The sequence below is a fragment of the Lontra canadensis genome, unplaced genomic scaffold (genome assembly GCF_010015895.1).
Source record: "Lontra canadensis isolate GAN:19392208 unplaced genomic scaffold, GSC_riverotter_1.0 scaffold114, whole genome shotgun sequence".
NCBI classification, from domain to species: Eukaryota; Metazoa; Chordata; class Mammalia; order Carnivora; family Mustelidae; genus Lontra; species Lontra canadensis.
In genome coordinates, this window is record NW_022631108.1 from 1,685,495 (window position 1) to 1,704,961 (window position 19,467).

General features: G+C 36.6%; 1 protein-coding gene across 5 annotated transcripts; it reads left to right on the forward strand.

Moving 5' to 3' along the window:
• The first annotated feature begins 1,807 nt into the window (after nucleotides 1-1,807).
• On the forward strand, nucleotides 1,808-18,379 carry LOC116856897 (putative P2Y purinoceptor 10). 5 transcript variants are annotated; one of them, XM_032840604.1, is made up of 4 exons: nucleotides 1,887-1,975; nucleotides 12,150-12,255; nucleotides 12,687-12,827; nucleotides 17,277-18,379. In XM_032840604.1, exons 3-4 carry the CDS (start codon nucleotides 12,817-12,819, stop codon nucleotides 18,304-18,306), a joined length of 1,041 nt encoding a protein of 346 aa, XP_032696495.1. In that variant the 5' UTR covers nucleotides 1,887-1,975; nucleotides 12,150-12,255; nucleotides 12,687-12,816; the 3' UTR covers nucleotides 18,307-18,379. The 5 variants fall into 5 exon arrangements, with proteins under 5 accessions (XP_032696493.1, XP_032696494.1, XP_032696495.1 ...); XM_032840606.1 differs by having other exon boundaries at nucleotides 17,280-18,379; XM_032840602.1 differs by lacking the exons at nucleotides 12,150-12,255; nucleotides 12,687-12,827 and having other exon boundaries at nucleotides 1,808-1,975.
• The last annotated feature ends 1,088 nt before the right edge of the window (nucleotides 18,380-19,467 follow it).

Consider the following 19,467-nt stretch of genomic DNA (forward strand, 5'->3'; position numbering starts at 1 on the left):
TTTTAATTAATACTCAAAACTTCATCTGAGTTGAATTTGTCTTTGCCTAAACTGGGTCACTGACTTCTGAGAAACTTTCTGTTCCTTTTTTAGGACCAATGAAAAGAGAGATACTTGCATGCAAAAGAGAAATGAGGTAAGCTGGCCGGTTTTCTTAGCAATGTTAAGTTTTTTTCTGTGAAATGAAGGCGGGAGGTTACAATAGCTGATTATCAGGAAAGGGATCTTTTTCTCTTACTGTCTCAGGGTTTGGCTTTAAAGCTCAACAAGTCTGGAACTTTCTTTGTCGAGAAAATAATCAGACCTCAAAAAAACTGGCTCACACTGTGGGCTCAAATTCACAAAGAATGGATTTTTTATGAGAAAGCCAACTTAATAATTTATACTGAGGAACAGAACTGCCAAGTGGACTGAAATGTGTGTTGGACTGTCAGTGTATTCTTTTAGTAGAAGAAGTCAGAAAACTAAATTAACAACAGATTCAAGCTGGGTAAATATATGAAGTCAGACTTAAGAAGGGAATTGCGAGGTCAAGCATATTTCATTTGATATACCTCAGCCAGAATGGGTATCCTTTCCTTTTGACAGTCCTCATGAGTCATATATATAAATATAACCAGAGGGGACTTTCTGGAAATATAATCTAGATCATAAGTGGAACCCAGTAAGTGGAACCCAGTATTTTCATAAAGCAGTTCAAATTCTTAGTTTCTAGTGCTGAAAGTGTATCTTTTCTAACTTTTAATAACCTTAAAATTTGTATTAGAAATCTCTGAGTGTTAGTCATGGTTTCATCTAGTTCTTGAATGGTTCTGGTTTTATAAGGAGAGTTTGCTGCAGATCTAGTTTGACAAAATGTCTAGTCTACAAAAATGTTGTCACACACTTTTTAAAATTTATTTTAATCTATAAATTAAAGTGCTACTTTTCGACTTCGCCCACTGTACTTTTTTGTTTTCTCTTTGCTATGGTTATTACCCAGAAGGCTCTTTGCAACTCTTGGCCCTGGGTTCTGAATGTGGTTCCCTTACATGCCCACAGAGGTTTGTATGCTTTGCAAGCCTTGTTTTTTTCATAACTACTTTCAGACTTGGAACATTATAATCCACAGGTGTATATTTTTTCTTTATTTGCATACTTATAAAGCCCATAAACATCATACATGAAGACCACAATCTTAGTACACTGAGAAAGACTCTGTAATCAGCAATATTTATTTATTTATTTATTCATGCATTTAGTTTTTTTCATTCATTACTTCACTTATTCATTCAATAAACACAAAAAGTCTTTGTACTAGACTAATTGGGAATACAGATATGAGTCAAAAATGATCTTTGCCCTCAATCAGTTTGCAGTATACACAGGGGATAAACCATCAACAAAAATAACTAACCTACACATTAAATTATGACCTTTGGGATTAGAGGTTGAGGGAAGAGTCTCCATGTGGAGGGAAGAATGTAACAAAGGTGGTTTTATTGCTGTTAATTCTGTCTTAGATTTTTGAGGTTTCCTCACACTGTGACCTCAGGCTTGAAGAAGTTGCAACTTTCTTGTTCTAAAGTAAAATCTCTTCATATTTTGCCTCAAAATCATATCTTTCCATAGAGATTCTAGTGTGCCAGATAGACAGGGATGTTTTGGTGGAAGGAGATAACGTGAAGAACAGTGAAGAAGGCTATTATGTAGTTATTATATGATTTTGTGCAAACTTGGGCTCCATACCCTTTGAATTTCTCTGTACAAATGAAATAAAAATGAAATAAAACTTGAGTACTGTCATCTGCTCAAGGGACTTACCTTTGGTTTGTGCAAATAAGGTTTCTGTGGTGAGACACCAAATGAACTCAACTTCCTCTTTCAACAACAAATTTGTCAGTTATCAGCAGGATCTGTGCCACCCAGAGTTAAGGTCTTTCACCCTCAGCTCCCTGCAAAGAAACAAGAGTGCTAATCCTGACAAGGCTCCAGGGTAAGTTATAGCCCATTATCTGGGAATTGATTGTTCCATGTGGGAAGACTGGTGGGGGCATGAAGATCCAGGATGGAGGAAGATGTGAGACCATTAACCAAATTTAAAATGGTCCCTGGTTTCTCTTTTCAGACTTCTTACAGCAGGATCAATGCTGATTGCCCTTGAAGCTAACTAGAGTACAACAAAGTCAGTTAATGCCATTAGTCACTGCCATTACTCAAGGAGCATAGAGTATGTCATGCAGCTCACTTTTTGATGAGGGCTCTTTGTTTCTCCATCAACCAGGGAAGATAGCAAAAAAATGTTAATAATAAACATATACAGTTTTGTGAGATTTATTGGGACAACTTGGCATATTCAGCCAGAAAAAGAGTATTTGAATTTTTGCTCTCTATAATTTATCTAGTTTCATAATGAAGGAAAAGTTTGTGTATAAGCTGCTTGGTTTGGTAAGTTTAGTTTTTACATATACATATAAATAGTAAGTTCTTTCAGGGTAAAAGGAATCCGATCACAGATTTTGGAGTTGAAAGAGCTCTTAGAGATTCAAATCCAGCACAATACGGATAGGGAAATTGAGAGTCAATGAAGTAAAGACACTTGATTTCAGACAAATGTGAAAGTAAAGACAAGTGATTTAAGAGTGTGTTCAGAGGTGTTTCTTGATCTTTTATAAGTTGCTTTGTTGACCCAAGTTTAGCCCTACTGGTTAGCAAAACACTAGAGAGGCATCTATCTTTCAAGTGATTATTTTTCTTATTACTCTGAGTACTAGCAACCTCTCTGGTTATGAGTCAAGATGACTGAGTCAAAAGGAAACTACTGTTGGGGAATACTTAAAGGTGGGCTGTGCTGTGCCTATTGGTACCAAGATGATTCTGAATAAAACAATAAGCTTTGTTGTAATTTTGGTAGGGAGTAGTCACACTCCCAAAGATCCTGCCAGTGGGGAAATTTTTATTTTGATTGCTTAAATGGATGCAAGATGTCACTGTGATTTCTATTAATTAAGGAGTTTATCACTTATTGGTTGTGACACAATAAAATTATTCACTGCTGAAGTAGGTGGTATGTTGATATACTGAGGTAGGAGATGACTGAACTGTACCAAGAATCAGGTACTGCATTCAGGTAATTGTCTTTGCATACAAAGGTTGAACACAGGTCCTTTTTAGTTAAAAACAGTTCCTATTGAAACTTAACCAGGAAAGTTATTGAGTTCATGTTATACAGAGTGCTCAAACCCTGGCAGTGGTGGAGCATAAGGCTAAAAAATGAGTAAGCCTACTTCTGGGAGATTTGGGGTGGTTTTTCATGGCCAGTTGTGTTTAAGGTAAGTCAACTGATATCCTAATAGGGCAGTTTCTACCCTTCAGGCACAGTTCAAGCAAAGAGAACAGAGCTGTCTGTTGTGAAACCATTCTAAGAGTTCCAGTAGTCAGGGCAATGACTGGTAGAGAGTGTGATTTATTATAAAACTTTTGGTCAAGAAGTCTGCTTACATCCAGATTCCTTTTGCAAGGAAGTTTTTCACCTAGTATTGGTTTGTATGTATCACAGGCAGAGTAATGAAGTACATGGATCAATAAACACAGAATCAAAAAGTTTTTGTCCTAGTTCAAGTTTTGCTAGTGGCTCACTGTACAGTCCTTGGTAAGTTGTTTTATTTTTGTAGATCTCCATATTCTCAACTGTAATAAGTGGGAGAGTTAGAATAGTCTTTACTTTTCTTCATAACAATGCAATGACTCAACTCTAGGCTCCTAGGACCTGAGAAGAGTTATGTATCATTAAGCAGTAAGTAATAGGGCTATAACATGAAAATATAACCAGAGGGGACTTTCTGGAAATATAATCTAGATCATAAGTGGAACCCAGTAAACTTTGTCGAGGCCATTATATTTCTTTCAGAATAATGTTATCATAATAACTTAACTTTTATATCACAGAAAAGTTTTTTTTGTAAGTAATTTCCTTTTTTTAAAATGAAAAACACAAACAACAAACAAGGGAAATAGCTCTGAAATCTGATTTCCACAATGACACTGTTCAACCAATCACTATTTCTCAATCTTTTAAAACCAGAGTTCCCTTTGAGAAACCTAAAAATGTCACTACAAGGTTATTGTGGACTTGCTTTCCTAGGAACCAGACCCTGAACTCCTTGAAAAACTTACCCATTACATTGCCATTTTCTGAGCACTACGTGTGAAACAACTACAAAGGTTTTATAGATCTGTACTTTCAATAGTTTGTATTATAGGAACAATGATTTTGATTCCCAAATATATTTACTGTAATAAAGTATATTCTTTTTCCAAATACATGCTTTCCGGCTTCCACTTTAAGAATTATTATTTTAGCCATCTCTCACAACTATACATTTTGGGGAATTTTCTAAACCCAGAAAAGTATAGGATCCAACCAAAAACCTATGGAGATTACTTTCCGTACAAGTAAAGGGGAAATGAGCTAACATTTATTTAATGTCACTGTGTACCAGACATGAAAATAGGTCATTTCTCGTACATTTTCCATTTAATCTTTACAGCAATCTATGTTGCAAAGACTATGATCTTACTTTTATAAATGAGGAAACTGAAGCCCAGAGATATGAAAAAGTTGCTTCAGACTAGTCAGCTGATAAATGAGTTAAGATATGACTCCAGTCCTGCCTAAAGAACCTGATTCTTTCCACCTCCAAAATACTGCCCCAACTTCAAAAATGGTATCTAATTAGGCCTCTTTCCTAAATGATTAAAAATCTAATAAAGATGCATGCAGGGAAATTAAATTCAAGCATTTAAGATTTTGTTTGTGAATAGTCTAATTGCTTTAACTCATTTTTGGGAGAAAAATAATTTTCACTTCTTCTAATTTATAGAAAAAATATCTAGACTTACAGAATATATCCAAATCTTAGTGTTTCTGATATCAAGTAAGTGATTTAGAGTTGATTCTAATCAATTCAGGAAATAACAGAGTTCCAAATCCCAGTTGTTCTTTTTTGGCTGTGATTGTGAGTGATTGAATGAAGGACACCATGTTCATGGTCAGACTGGCTTAGGTAATACATGTGAGAATTTCATGGCTTAAAGAAAATAAAAAGTTCAAGTAAAACAAATCAAGTTAGGTTTCCACTTCGCTTGTAAAAGTTGTCCCATGGAGAGTGGGAGGGCACCCCTCAGAAAACTTTCCGTATTGATTTTCCCCTCTCCTCCAAAGATGACAACCCCACATACTACCCTATTATCAAAGAAAATAAGAGAGGCAAATTTGGTAAACATGTTCACTTCATGTTATTAATGACTTAATGCTGAGGGGTGAAAAGAAGGGGAGGACTGAGAGAGTGAAGATTTGTAGAGTTGTGTAGGAAAAGAGCAATCACCTTGATGCCAATAGCTTAGGTTTCACTCTCCTCACTCTGCCACTTGCTAATCTTATGTCTTTGGGTAAATAAGGTCACACTTTGAGCCTCAGTTTTCTGATCTGTGAGACAGGAATGATATTCTATGGCCTGATTATTCATAATACATACCTTTACTAAAGATTAACAGTAATTATATGTGTAATAATTGTTTGTAAAGTATAAATCAGTAGATGGGTTGAAATGGTGGTTGCTGCATTAATGATGACAGTGTCAGTGCTGGTAGTATTATTTAGAGGCAGTGTTTGCAAGGGGCCATGCCCGTAAAATCATAGCAAGTTAGGGCTGGAAAGGAGTTAAAAATCATCTAGTTCAAACTGTCTTATTTTAATAATGAGGCAAATGAAAACCACACAAGGGAAGAGGCTTAGCAGAACAACACAAAGAACAATCTAATAGTTACTAGAATCTAAATGTCTTAGCTCTAAATCCAGTACTCTTTTCAATATATCCTACTGCTCTTAAGTCTTCTCCAACCTAGAGCAAATATTGAGCTCGCTACTGTTATAAAGAAATTGTACCAGTACACTATTCACAGATCTGTTATGGTTTGGGTTCATAGGCAAAACTCCCTGAAGATCCTTGGTTTTGATGCAATCCTACCCTGACACTTGGTGGGCAGTCATTTGCCATATATGCAAAGATATAAAATTGCTAGAACTAGAACTGAGAATAGCTTCATCTTTGATGAACACTCTTATCCATAGAAATGCCCCTTTAAAATAAATTTTAATTTGTGCAAAAAGCTGTTTGTATCAGAAGAGTTTTAGAGTTCTCTGCTCATAAACAACCTTATTGCAATGGAAATCATAATATCTGACTTTGAGAAAGAAAGTTAATCCTGCTGAGCCTCTATTTTCTGATCTGTAAAAAGAGTATAATAGTAATTTCCTCAGAGCTCTTAAAAGGATTAAAGGTAATATATGAATAACATTTGGACAGTGACTGACAGGATGCATGTGGAAACTTCTTGGATTTAACACTTGACTGAAACTTAGAAGTCTGGTACAAATTCCAATGACATGATAATATAATTTCACATTGGTTGTATTCTTGTAAAATCACAGCATTTAGGCATTAGGAAGCAAAGATACCTTGGATACCTCCCAGGTTTTTGGACTCAGCTCCACTGAGTTAGATTTAAATACATGGCATACTTTTATTTTCTGTGAAAAAAATTAGTTATTTCCATAAAGTTAAAGATTAATGACCATATTCCTACTTAAGATTTTGGGGTTCCTGTTGGATTTTAAATAAAAATCTAGGGTGGCATGCTTTGGAATTCTTAGGCATCCAGATTTATTAGACTCCAGCCTTATTATCCTTGCCTTGACCATATATTCAGTAGCAGAGGAAACTATGACTGTTGATTGTGAAAGTAGCTCATGGTAAAGATATTAGAAGTAAAGCTGCCTAAAGCTCAACCAATATGAGCTTATTCTCCATATTCTTGTCTTTGCAAATTAATGTAAATGAACTGAACACTTACCATATCACATGCCTAACCTTCTGCTAAGCAAAGTGAGGAATATAAAAGTCTAAGTCCTCTGTCAGAGAGACTACATTTTTTATGGCGGCTATAAGTCCATATAAAAGTTCTATACATGTACAAAGAAGGAGATAGTCATAATAGAGTTTCCCAGGGCAAGGAAAAGATGAAAGTTGAGAGAGAACCCCGAGAAAGAGTAAAATATTGGCTTCTGAGACAGGATCTAAGAAGAATCTTCCCTTTTGGGGTTGGCTCCTGTCATCAGGTCCCTCTTGTAAAAGAGGCATCTCCTACCATGGTTCTGGCCTTTGGTGTAAGCAATAGGTAACCTGAACTGGAATGGCCAAGAGGCATTTACTTCTATAAGGGTGGTGTTAGAGGCACATGACATTCTGCTCTTATCTCTACCTACGTGGCTCACATCTGCAGAGCTAAGGACTAAAATATATGCTGAGGATGTGGTATTTTCACAGGTTATAATTTTGCCTGAACATTATTGTCAGTATGGTTTTGGTTAGCTGAGTTGAGTGTACAACAAGGAAATTAAGTCCTTGTAATTAATCCCTACATGGCCAGTTAAAATAATTCTTTTAAGAGTGTTGTATGTTTAGCCTTGTTCTAGAGTTAGAGAGAAAGAAATAAAGAAATTTAGAGTATGACCTCTGACCTCACAATCCAATGTAGAGAGATCCATATATAGTTAAACAATATGAGTTGTCATAAAGCAGAGTATTTTTTCAGTTAAAGATATTTACTGAACGATTATGTGCCAGTCATTCTGTTAGATTCTAGTGATTTAAAAATGAGTGAGAGGTGTTTTTTGCCTTCAAAGTGCACATAGCTTAGTCAGAAACATGGATATAAATGGAAACATTTGATATAATGCAGTGAGTATATTGTTAAAGGAATTCCTATAGTGACATGGTAGCCCCAACTTGCATTTTTAATACATTATTTTGACAGCAGAGTAGATAATAGATTTTAACAGGGCAGTCTTCAAGGGAAATGGATCAGTTAGTGAGTGTTTCAATAACTCAGAGTGGGAAGAGAGAGTGTGACAGTGAGGGAGGGAGAGAAAACATGGTTAATTGAATGAGAGAGTAAGAGTCTAAGATTATTCTATGAAGTCTGATAGATAGTGGCAGATAAGTAAAATGTCAGGGAATAAGCCATTAATATAGGTGATGTTGCTCAGCATGAAGATGATGAATAAGAAGAGAAGATGCAGACCCAGGGAAAACAATTATTTAAAGGATGTGAAAAAATAAAAGAAACCATGAGAAACTCAGTATAAATGGACAAATAGCTAAGAGGTGAATTAAGAAATTCTTGTTTGAAAGCCAAAGGAAGAGAACTTTGCAAAAAGATGGAAGTGGTCAGACTGTTTCCAGGGCAGCTAAGAAGCCCTGCATGATTTAGCAACATGATGGCCACTTGTCACTTTTGCTAACAGTTTCAGCAAGGTTGTAAGGGTATATAAACCACCTTGAAGTGCATAAAGAATAGAGAGTGAAGAAAAGGAAACATTCAGTGTAAACAAGTATTTTGAGTAATGTATAGAATTGTTGATTTACTATATTGTACACCAGAAACTAATATAACACTGTATGTTAACTATATTGGAATTAAAATTAAAAGTTAATAAAAAATAAAAAGAAACAACAGAAGAAAGTGCAAAGACATAGAATAAGATGAATGCACAAGAGAAGAATTATTTTGGAGTTTGGTGAGACTTGATGAAAAAGATCCAACTGAGAAAGGAGAAGAGCATGATGATCTAGAGAAAAGGGAACAATTAATAAAGAGGATCCTGAGAGATATAAAATGAATTAAGAGCATGGGAATTCATCTTGAGCAACAGGAAAGGCAGTTGTGTTGGGAAGTAAGAAAGTTGTAGCTATACTTAAGATTATTTGTGTTGGGGGGAGACAGTAGATGAAATTGAGTTGCTTCCCACCCAATAACCTAAATTTTCTCTGTGATTTGAGAAGTTAAGACTTTCTGCTGAAGAGTTAGTTGGTGGGAATGCAAACTGGGGCAGCCACTCTGGATAACAATATGGAGGTTTCTCAAAGTTATAAATTGAACTACCGTATGACCCAGCAATTGGATTACTGGGAATTTACTCAAAGAATACAAAAATACTAATTCAAAGGGATACATGCATCCAGATATTTACAGCAGCATCTACCATAGCCAAATTATGGAAACAGTGCAAACATCCATCAACTCATGGATGGATAAAGATGTGACACACACACACACACACACACACACACACACACACACTATGGGATATTAGTCAGCTATAAAAAGGAATGAAATCTTGCCATTTACAATGACATGGATGGAGCTAGAGAGTATAATGCTAAGCAAAAGAAATTAGTCAGAGAAAGACAAATACAATATGATTTCACTCATATGTTGAATTTAAGAAAGAAAACAAATGAACAAAGGCAACAAAAGAGAGAAATCAAGAAACAGACTCAACTATAGAAAACGAAGTGATGGTTACTAGAATGGAGGTGCATGGGGAGATGAACAAAGTAGACAACGGGGAGTACACTTTGTGTGATGAGCACTGTGTGTTATATGGAAGTGCTGAATTACTATATTTTACACCTGAAACTAATATTATATTTTATGTTAACTAACTAGAATTTAAATAAAAACTTATGGGGTGCCTGGGTGGCTCAGTGGGTTAAGCCTCTGCCTTCGGCTCAGGTCATGATCCCAGGGTCCTGGGATCAAGGCCCGCATCGGGCTCTCTGCTCGGCAGGGAGCCTGCTTCCTCCTCTCTCTCCGCCTGCCTCTCTGCCTTCTTGTGATCTCTCCCTGTCAAATAAAATCTTAAAAGAAAAAATTTAAAAAAACACTTAAAAAACACTCTCTGCCAAGAAAGGTGGGGGATGACAGAGTAGGAGAGAAAAAGCTTCAGTGAGTTATAAAGGTGCTGAATGGCCACCATGAAAATGGAAAAACATAATAGAGCAAAAAAAAAAAATCAAAGGCTGGAGATCATAAATTTCTAGTGTTGTCATTCCAAATAAGGCCTACTATTTTTAATAGGATCATTCAGCAGTTTGGATAGTAAGAAAGAAAACGAATTGTGGACTTGATCTTGGATTTAGGCATTGCTAGTCTGGTACAGCAGAAGAATGATGAACAAGGAAGTTGAGGTTTCATGTGTGAGAGTAGTTGGTTTAACCTTTTACTATAGGCTGAGAAAGGGAGGAAGTAGGATAAGGGTGGGTGCTGGGTTGGACCATCAGAATTGGGGGGATTTACATACTCCACGTCTCTGGGAGTATATGATGCAAGCTAGTATGGTGAAACTTAATTATAATGTTAGAGAGTCAAGAATTGATGAGGTTTAGGGAAGCCCTACCTATGACCCTGAAATTGCACTACTGGGTATTTATCCCAAAGATACAGATGTAGTGAAAAGAAGGGCCATCTGTACCCCAATGTTTATAGCAGCAATGGCCACGGTCGCCAAACTGTGGAAAGAACCAAGATGCCCTTCAACAGACAAATGGATAAGGATGATGTGGTCCATATACCCTATGGAGTATTATGCCTCTATCAGAAAGGATGAATACCCAACTTTTGTAGCAACATGGACGGGACTGGAAGAGATTATGCTGAGTGAAATAAGTCAAGCAGAGAGAGTCAATTATCATATGGTTTCACTTATTTGTGGAGCATAACAAATAGCATGGAGGACAAGGGGAGTTAGAGAGGAGAAGGGAGTTGAAGGAAATTGGAAGGGGAGGTGAACCATGAGAGACTATGGACTCTGAAAAACAATCTGAGGGTTTTGAAGGGGTGGGGGTGGGAGGTTGGGGGAACCAGGTGGTAGGTATTAGAGAGGTCAGGGATTGCATGGAGCACTGGGTGTGGTGCAAAAACAATGAGTACTGTTACACTGAAAAGAAATAAAAAAAAAGAATTGATGAGGTTTGGCAAAGAGTACAAATTTGAAAAATCCTGTATTAAGGGTAATCTCAACGGGCTTTGAAAAAGTGCAAAACTGTGATATCTTTTTATAAATTTTCACACATTCTATAACTGAATATATCTTTGACTCCTCAGTTGAATGGTGTTCCAAACTGGCTATTTGCAAACATGATTTTTACTTGAAATTCTATTATTCCTGCCTTGCCAAGTTTGTTGTTGTTGTTTTTTTTTTTTTTGTTACCTCAACTGTTGCACCAGTAGGGTAACCAACTGTGCTATTTCCCTGGATTTTCATAGTTTTAGCACTGAAAATTCCATGCCTCAGGAAACCCCCAGTCTTAGGCAAACAAAACTGTTAGTCACTCTATAAACTCCCAGCTGATATGGACTTCCTGTCTCTTATGTCCCATCTTTCCAATCCATCTTCTACATTTCTGCCAGAGTGATTGTTTTAAAACATCAGCATGGTAATATGACATATCTTCCTGGAATCCTTCAATGATTCCCCCTAAAACCCTCCATGACTGGGCTGCATCTACTTTTTAAGTTTCTTTTTCCTTTTTCTACCTTCTCCCATTCTTACTTCTCATTCCATCTTCCCTGCATCTCACTCTGTTTTCCAGCTATACTAGAACACTTACTATTGCTTTCTATAGATCATTTGTTAACCTCAGGATATTTGAATGCTGTCTATTCATTGCTGTCATTCTTCTACTATTTCTTCTCTTGTATCCTGCCCACCCAAACTGCTTGTTGAAAATGGATTTACCTTTAAGTTGAACTTCCAATCCTCCTCTTTTGTGCAGCATTCATTTCTACTCCCATAGAAACTTTCACTCTTTTATAGCAGGTTTTAAAAATCTGTTATGGGTAATTTTTCTTATGTCTATCCCTCTTAAAAAACTATAAACATTTTGAGGACAACAATCATGCATTATCCTTCTATGAAATTTCCCACCTCACTCCAACATTCTTAGCAATCAACATGCTAGATACATGTAGCATAATTTTAATTTGCTGTATGAAATCATAATCCACTGAATCCCAGATGAATAGCATTGGTAATACTCAGTGCAGGTTTTCTTGAAAAGATGAAACTTGACCAAAACTTAAAAGGGTTATTAGAATTTAAATTCAATAGTGTATACTTCAGGCAAAGTAAGTTAACTTTATCTCTTCCTCAGACATCATTTCTATTTTTCTTTCCAACCCTGTCCCTACAGGGACCAATAAGAAAATGCAGATGGCTTGGAACAAGTGCCATCTCTTCTGGATTGAGGTGCTCTATATTTCAGAATTCAATAGAAGCAGACTGACATTGCAAAAAGAGCATTAAGAGGCCCACAATTCTGACTCCTAGTCTTATTTCAATCATGTTCTTCCTAGGTGACCTTGAACAAGGTATTTAATTGTTCATGAATGCATCACTTTGTCAGTTAAATACTACGGTGGGGTAAGTTACTGGTATTGTCTCACTTACCTTAGAGGGATGATGCTATGATAATATGAGGATTTCTTAACACTTATGCCATTTACCATGGTTCTTGTCATGCACCAATTATGATGTTGGAGATTTTAAAAATATTTCCCCCACCAGACCAGAAGCTTCTCAGGGACAGAGATTATGGCAGATAGTTCTGTATTTGCTACAGGGCCTAGCACAGAGTTTATAAGATTAAATGTATTAAATATATGTTGATTAAGGCAGCCAGAGTCCTCAAAAAGCCATGGGAAATAAAAACCTATATAGAGTTATCTTTTCCTTTATGCTTACTTTTAATGTGTGGAGAGCTTTGGTGACTAGAGATGGAACATCTTCACTCTCCTTTCAGTTCCTATGCATGGGCAAGTAAGAAGTTATTTGCTGATGAGATGAAGCAGTTTTACCCTCTGCAGAATGGCAGCCAAGAAAAATAAAGGGTTAAGTGCTCTTAGAAGTAGACAACAAGGACTAGCTTCTTCATGAAGTCCAGGTAATAGTCTTAATGATACTCTGAGACTTTGAATGGTGCTGGTTTCTACCCATAGGATATATCTGACCACTTGTTATTTCTAAATTAATTATTTTGAATTTTTCTCAAGTTTCTACAGGTATGAATTCTCTAAGTTGAAAAGGGTAGGTGTAAGAAATACTGATGATAATAACGCAAATAAGGAGACAACATCATAGGGAAATAGAAGGCAGAAACAATGTATTAGTTAACACATCCAAGTTTGCATTTTTGTTTAATGCTTCCAAACAGGGACTTTAAACTACTGTCTACAGTTCAATCCATCATGCAAATTCTCCATGAGTGCTTCTTAAGTAGCAGGCTGTCCTAGTTATAGAGTGATTAAAATATCTTGTTTTGACACCAATGAATCTAATGGCACAATGGGTGAAAAAGCCAACAGACACGTAAACAAAACATTTCAATTACAAATGTTGATGCTATGAAGGAAGGGACAGAGCATGAGAATATATAATGATGTGCAGGTTTACCTAGATAGTACTGGTAGTGAAGGTCTTTCTGACCTGCAAACTGAGATTAAAAGGAACCAGACATGTGAAGACCTGGAGGGAGATAACTCCAGACAGAGAAAAAATGTGCAGAGACCTTCGCCAGGAAAAAATAGTAGCTTGGTAGCTTGGTCTAGAAACTGAAAACATCTCAGTGTAGTTAAAACATAGAGAATGAGGAAGAAAATGGAATGGAATGAAGTGATGTTGAAGTACACAGGAGACATGGTGAAAAGTTTGGCCTTCGTATAATAGGGCCAGCAAAGGATTTTAGGGAGGAGAATGACATATTTCAAAGAAAGTTTATTTGGGCTACAGTATAGAAAGTGTTAGAAAGAGTTAATAAGTGCCACAACAAAAGTAAGAAAATATGGAAACAAGCATAGATTCCAATTCTAACATACTACCTCTACACAAAGCAAGTTTTGTGACTTTGCTGCAACTTATTTAATTATTTTTGGTCTCAGTTTCCTCACCAGTAATATGGAGATAATCATAGCACTGCTATGAGGATTAATGAGATAAGACATGAAGCATGCTTAGCCTGTGAATAAATGGTAGCCCTCAATAAATGGTAGTGCAAATTAATGTTAGTGTTAGACACAGTATGGGGAATGGACTGCAGGGGTTATGACTGGAGTGTGGGGAGTATGGTTAATCAATCTGTTTCAGTTGTCAAGAAGAAAGGTGGCAGTGGCCTATGTTAGGATGGCAGCAGTAGAAATATATTTGGATTGGAGAGATATTTAAAAGGGAGAACCACTTGGTTTCTGACTGGATATGGAGGAAATGTAGTGATAAGGGTTAGCTAAATCCCCACTTTTCAGCTTGAGTGTCTGGGAGGAGAGTCATGACACTTACTGAGAAGGGAGATCAGACTCAGGAGTGAGTCACCAAACTTACACATTTTTTGAGACAGGAACCAAAGATATATCTAGGTTGAAGGGGAGAAAAATTGGCAACATAGGTGGCACAAGCCAACTAGAAATAATCAACAACAGAGAGAGAAAACAGTGGCAGAAGCAAAGACAGAGAAGGAACGTACTCCAACCTTTGCCCTTCTACTCAGTATTTTTCTATTAGTGGCTTCTTAGGCTGTTCTCCTTTCTTAAATTTCAGAAATGTCACAGATTTTCCACAGCAAGCTAAATATTTCCTGAGAAAGCTTATATTTATTTTTTTATTATGTTATGTTAATCACCATACAGTACATCATTAGTTTTTGATGTAGTGTCCCATGATTGTTTGTGTATAACACCCAGGGCTCCTTAAGAGTTTATATTTCTGCCTTACCCAAACCAAATTCCGTGAGCTCACCCTACCATGGGAATTTTACATTTAATTGTCACAAAATTTGGCACCAGATTTGGCAAAACCATCCTATCTTCCCTTCAGTCTGGAGAAGAGATTTTGGAAAGTAGACCATGCAAATCTCTAAGCTCACAATAAACTGTGAATTGCAGAGGCATAACCTCCCCACTTCCCCACCCACACAAAAGGTCTGAACTTGATCTCTAGCTTGCTGTTCTGGCTTAACTGGTTTCTGTTATTTAACACATGGGTGTGGATGGAACATCTCTCTTTAGTAAGTGAAACTTTCTACACCAGTGAAGCAGGAACAAATAACCATGTCTGTACAGTACAAAAGTGGAAGTGTGATTTGGGTGGGTGTGAGATGTTCTCAGGTCTTGGAATTATAGTGCACTTGATGAATCTTTCCTTGGTTTCTCACAGTTTTTGCATGGATAATAGATAATAGTAGAAAAATGTCAATAATGAAGTGGGTGTTGAGGAGTGAGGGTGATATTCATGGGGACAGGTATTTAGTTATATTATAATAACCTAACTAGAGTAATTCTAGTGTTATAAGATTATAAGCTCCTACTATGAGATTAGAAATGTTCTTTTATAATGTGCCCCCAGATGTCATGAGCCTCATTCTATTCAGTAGTCCCTCCTAAGCAGAGAGAAGAAAGTGGTGTAGTGGAAATCTCATAGACTTTGGAGAAAATAAGGGATAATAATATATCTCATTTTTACTACTTTCTAGGTTTGTTACCCCAGAAAATTAACTGCATCTCTCTGAACCTCAGTTACCTAATATGCGATAAAAGAGTAGTAATAATAGTATCTGCTTCTGATGATGGCTATAAAAATGAAATTAGATAATGCATGTGAAAAATGTCATTGCAGATTCTGGGGTACATTGCTGATAGTCACACCATGGTAATTATTTATTCTTTTCACTTGTGAACAACCCTTCACCTTCTATTCAAAGTTATACATACATAAGCAAGATGACTGCATGACTTTTTAGGATGTATCACAAGTCAAGTAGCAAGGATGAAATATTAGGGGAGACAAAGTGAAAGTACCCTTTAGAATAATGGTAGTTCACAATGTTGACATTTTTATATGTGAACTAATCATCTGGGGTTCTGCTTTTAATCCACATTTCTATTCCCCGGAATAGGACTTAAAACATGATATAGGAAGTCATTCTGTTACTTATGAGGAGAATCTAAAAGCAAAACATTCCTTTGTTTTGTAAATGTACTTAAAACAAAATAAAACAAAAAAGAAACAATTAAGACAATAAAAATGTTACTTAACCTAATTAACAACTTCACTACTGTATACCACTTCTAGCCCTAAATTCAGTAAACATGCTTGCAATATAAACAGAAGCTATGTTTGTAAAAATTTGTTTTGGGGAGGAAAACAAATGAAGAGAAGGGTGTTTATAAAGATTAGGTATCTTGTACTCCCATTTGAAGTCCCAGATCTTCTGTTTTGTAGCTTTGTGGCCTTAATAAGCCTCCATTTTGGCCTTACTTCTATGTATTATATGAAGGCTGAATTAAATGATCTTTTAAAGGTTCTTTCCAGTCTAAAATTCTACAAGAGTGTTAAACTAAAATAATAAAGTTGTTGCTCTCTTTTACTTGCAGGCAACCTGCGTAAATCTATGACCAGAACTTGAGAAGCCCTAAAGATTACTTTATATTCCCCATGTCCTATATTTATTACATAATAAAAAACATACTAAAGCATAAAATAAGATTAAGGACATTCACATTTTTTTCTTTTTATGATGACTATTTTAATGAAAAAAAATCTATTAAGCTTTAAATTGTTTCCAAAAATGATTTTGTGGCCTATTTTACTGTTTCCCTAATCAATGCTTACTGTGTCCATTGGATAATCTACCATGTCCATGATGTCATACCAGTACAGAATTCTTAGGAAGAAAATTAGTCTCTTCCTTTTCAGATCACTAAAGGGAATTCCTAGTTCAGATTCTGAATTTGTGTATTAATGTTCCTTTTCATGTAAATTGGTATAAGACCTAAGCCGAGAGAGAATGACAATGTGAATGAGAACCACTTATGCTATTGTGAAAAAAAGTTAAGAAGATAGGGTTCCCAAGTCCTGAAACTCAGCTAGCATACTAGCAATGTAGGCTAAAGATGCAGGGCCATTTTTCAAGTGCTGTAGTACCAAGGTAGGAAGTCAGAACCCAAAAGAGAAGAAAGGGGATGTACAAGGCAAGGTTGGATTTCTATCATTGCAAGTGTTAATGAACAGGCTTTGGGGCAGGAAAAATTTGGGTGCAAAAGGAAAAGACTGAAGTGCCATACCCTTTTTGTTGTGGTAAGAAAAAGAAACTAAGTATTTCAGGACATCTTTGCCTATATGACACATCTTAGACAATTTGGGAGGGCAGTTTGAAGACAGCCCCATGGTTTCCTGATTCATTAGGTGACCTTGGATCAGTAGTAGATATTCTTTAAGCATCTGCCAATTCATCTGAACACAGGTTTTTTCTAAATCTAATAATCTGCCTCTTCAAGTATAAAAAGGAATCTGGATTTGGCTATAGAACTGTTTAGTCATTATACTCTTTTTTTCTTTGATCAAGCAGGAATTATAACTCCACTGCTTACCTTGATGAGTATACTGAGATATTCAAGATGGATAGCAACAGTACCAGCAATGACTGCAGTGCTACTAATGTGACATTTCAGAACTCCCTCTATGCAGGCACCTACATCCTCATATTCATCCCTGGTCTTCTGGCCAACAGTGCAGCCTTGTGGGTTCTGTGCCGCTTCATCAGCAAAAAAAATAAAGCCATCATTTTCATGATCAACCTCTCCGTGGCTGATCTTGCTCATGTACTGTCCTTACCCCTCCGGATTTACTATTACATCAGCCACCACTGGCCCTTCCAGAAGGCCCTTTGCCTACTGTGCTTCTACCTGAAGTATCTCAACATGTATGCAAGCATTTGTTTCCTGACGTGCATCAGCCTTCAGAGATGTTTCTTTCTCCTCAAGCCCTTTAGGGCCAGAAACTGGAAACGTAGGTATGATGTGGGCATCAGTGCTGCCATCTGGATCATCGTGGGAACTGCCTGCTTGCCATTTCCCCTTCTGAGAAGCACCTACTTAGGCAACAAAACTGAGTCCTGTTTTGCTGATCTTGGTTATAAGAAAATGAATGCAGTGGCTTTGGTTGGAATGATTACAGTTGCTGAGCTGGCAGGATTTGTTGTCCCAGTGGTTATCATCGCATGGTGTACTTGGAAAACTATTATATCCCTGAGACAGCCACCAGTGGCTTTCCAAGGAATCAGTGAGCGGCAGAAAGCACTGCGGATGGTTTTTATGTGTGCTGCAGTCTTTTTCATCTGCTTCACTCCTTACCATATTAACTTTATTTTTTACACTATGGTGAAGGAAACCATCATTAGTAGTTGTCCCATTGTCCAAAGCACACTTTATTTCCACCCTTTTTGTCTGTGCCTTGCCAGTCTCTGCTGTCTTTTGGATCCAATTCTCTATTATTTCATGGCCTCAGAGTTCCGTGACCAGCTATCTCGCCATGGAAGCTCTGTGATCCGTTCCCGCCTTATGAGCAGAGAGAGTGGTTCATCAATGGTTAGCTAAACATAAAATAACTCTTCAATTATGAACTTAACTAGGTTTCCTAGCTTTTCCCAAAGGCCAGAATGACCAATTTGTTTAACGGAAATTTAGGAACAATGGAAGTCTTGTTGTGTAATAGTTGTGGTCACAGGAATGTAATGGGGATCACAGTGTGTAAGAAATGTGGGAGAGGTAGGGAAGATAGAATTTGCCAGTTTCCTCTTTGAAATTCAAGATACTTTCTTAAGAGACCTAGTTCAAATTTTACAGATGTTTTCAATCAAATGAAAATTAGATATTTTATCTTAAACATTTCTTTAGTAAATATATTGTTAATAAGATGCAATAAATACACGATTCTTTTCCCAAACTGTAAATCTCTTATATGAAGACTTTTAATTGTGAATGAGAATAAAATTCTTCAGTTTTTCTAAGAAATAAATGCACAGGTAAGGGGGAGTGACAATTGAAGTAGTGTATGCATAAATTTCAGGGCCATAAAACCAATACTGAATAAAGAGCATGGAAATTTTTCCATTCACTGAAAATATATTGGAAGCCTATTATATTCTGGGTTATCAATTTCTTAGGTACTGTCACAATATAGCAAGCATATCATCGGACCCTTCTAATAAACTTGTGGAAATTTCCAATACAAATGAGTAAGTAGAACCTCAGAAAGGGAAGTAACTTGCCTGAGGACAAACAGTGGTGAGGCAAAATTAGTTCTGTATACACTGCATATGCTTAAATTGTTCCCTCTATTTGTGTTGTTACTTTTACTAAGTCAATGTTAAACTTGAGTTAAATGGTGAAGACACAGACCAAAGCTAAGCTGCATCAGATTAGGCCATTTCTACACAATTTGCTGGAGATTATGTGAAAAGTCTGGGTTATGGGAATGGCAGATCAAACTTCTGGTTACAAAGTATCAAATGATAAATAGATAGTTTGTTTTGTTTTGTTTTGTTTTGTTGTAATATTGTCCCAATCTACAGTTTAATGATTAGGGGTATAGGAGACCCACATTGTTCATGATGTCTTACCAAATATATTTTAGGGCTTAATGTAGGTCATACAGAACCCATAAATAGATGAAAGGAAGAAGGCTATAGAGCTGACAGATGTAGAAGTTCCTTATATATTTTGGATATAAACCCTTTATTGGATATATCATTGCAA

Excerpts from the sequence above, each read along its gene's own strand:
- LOC116856897 (XM_032840602.1), top strand. The coding sequence starts at position 1,845 with ATGAACTCAACTTCCTCTTTCAACAACAAATTTGTCAGTTATCAGCAG. Across the intron at positions 1,976-17,276 it reads AATCCTGACAAGGCTCCAGG|CAGGAATTATAACTCCACTG; the intron begins GTAAGTTATAGC and ends TCTTTGATCAAG.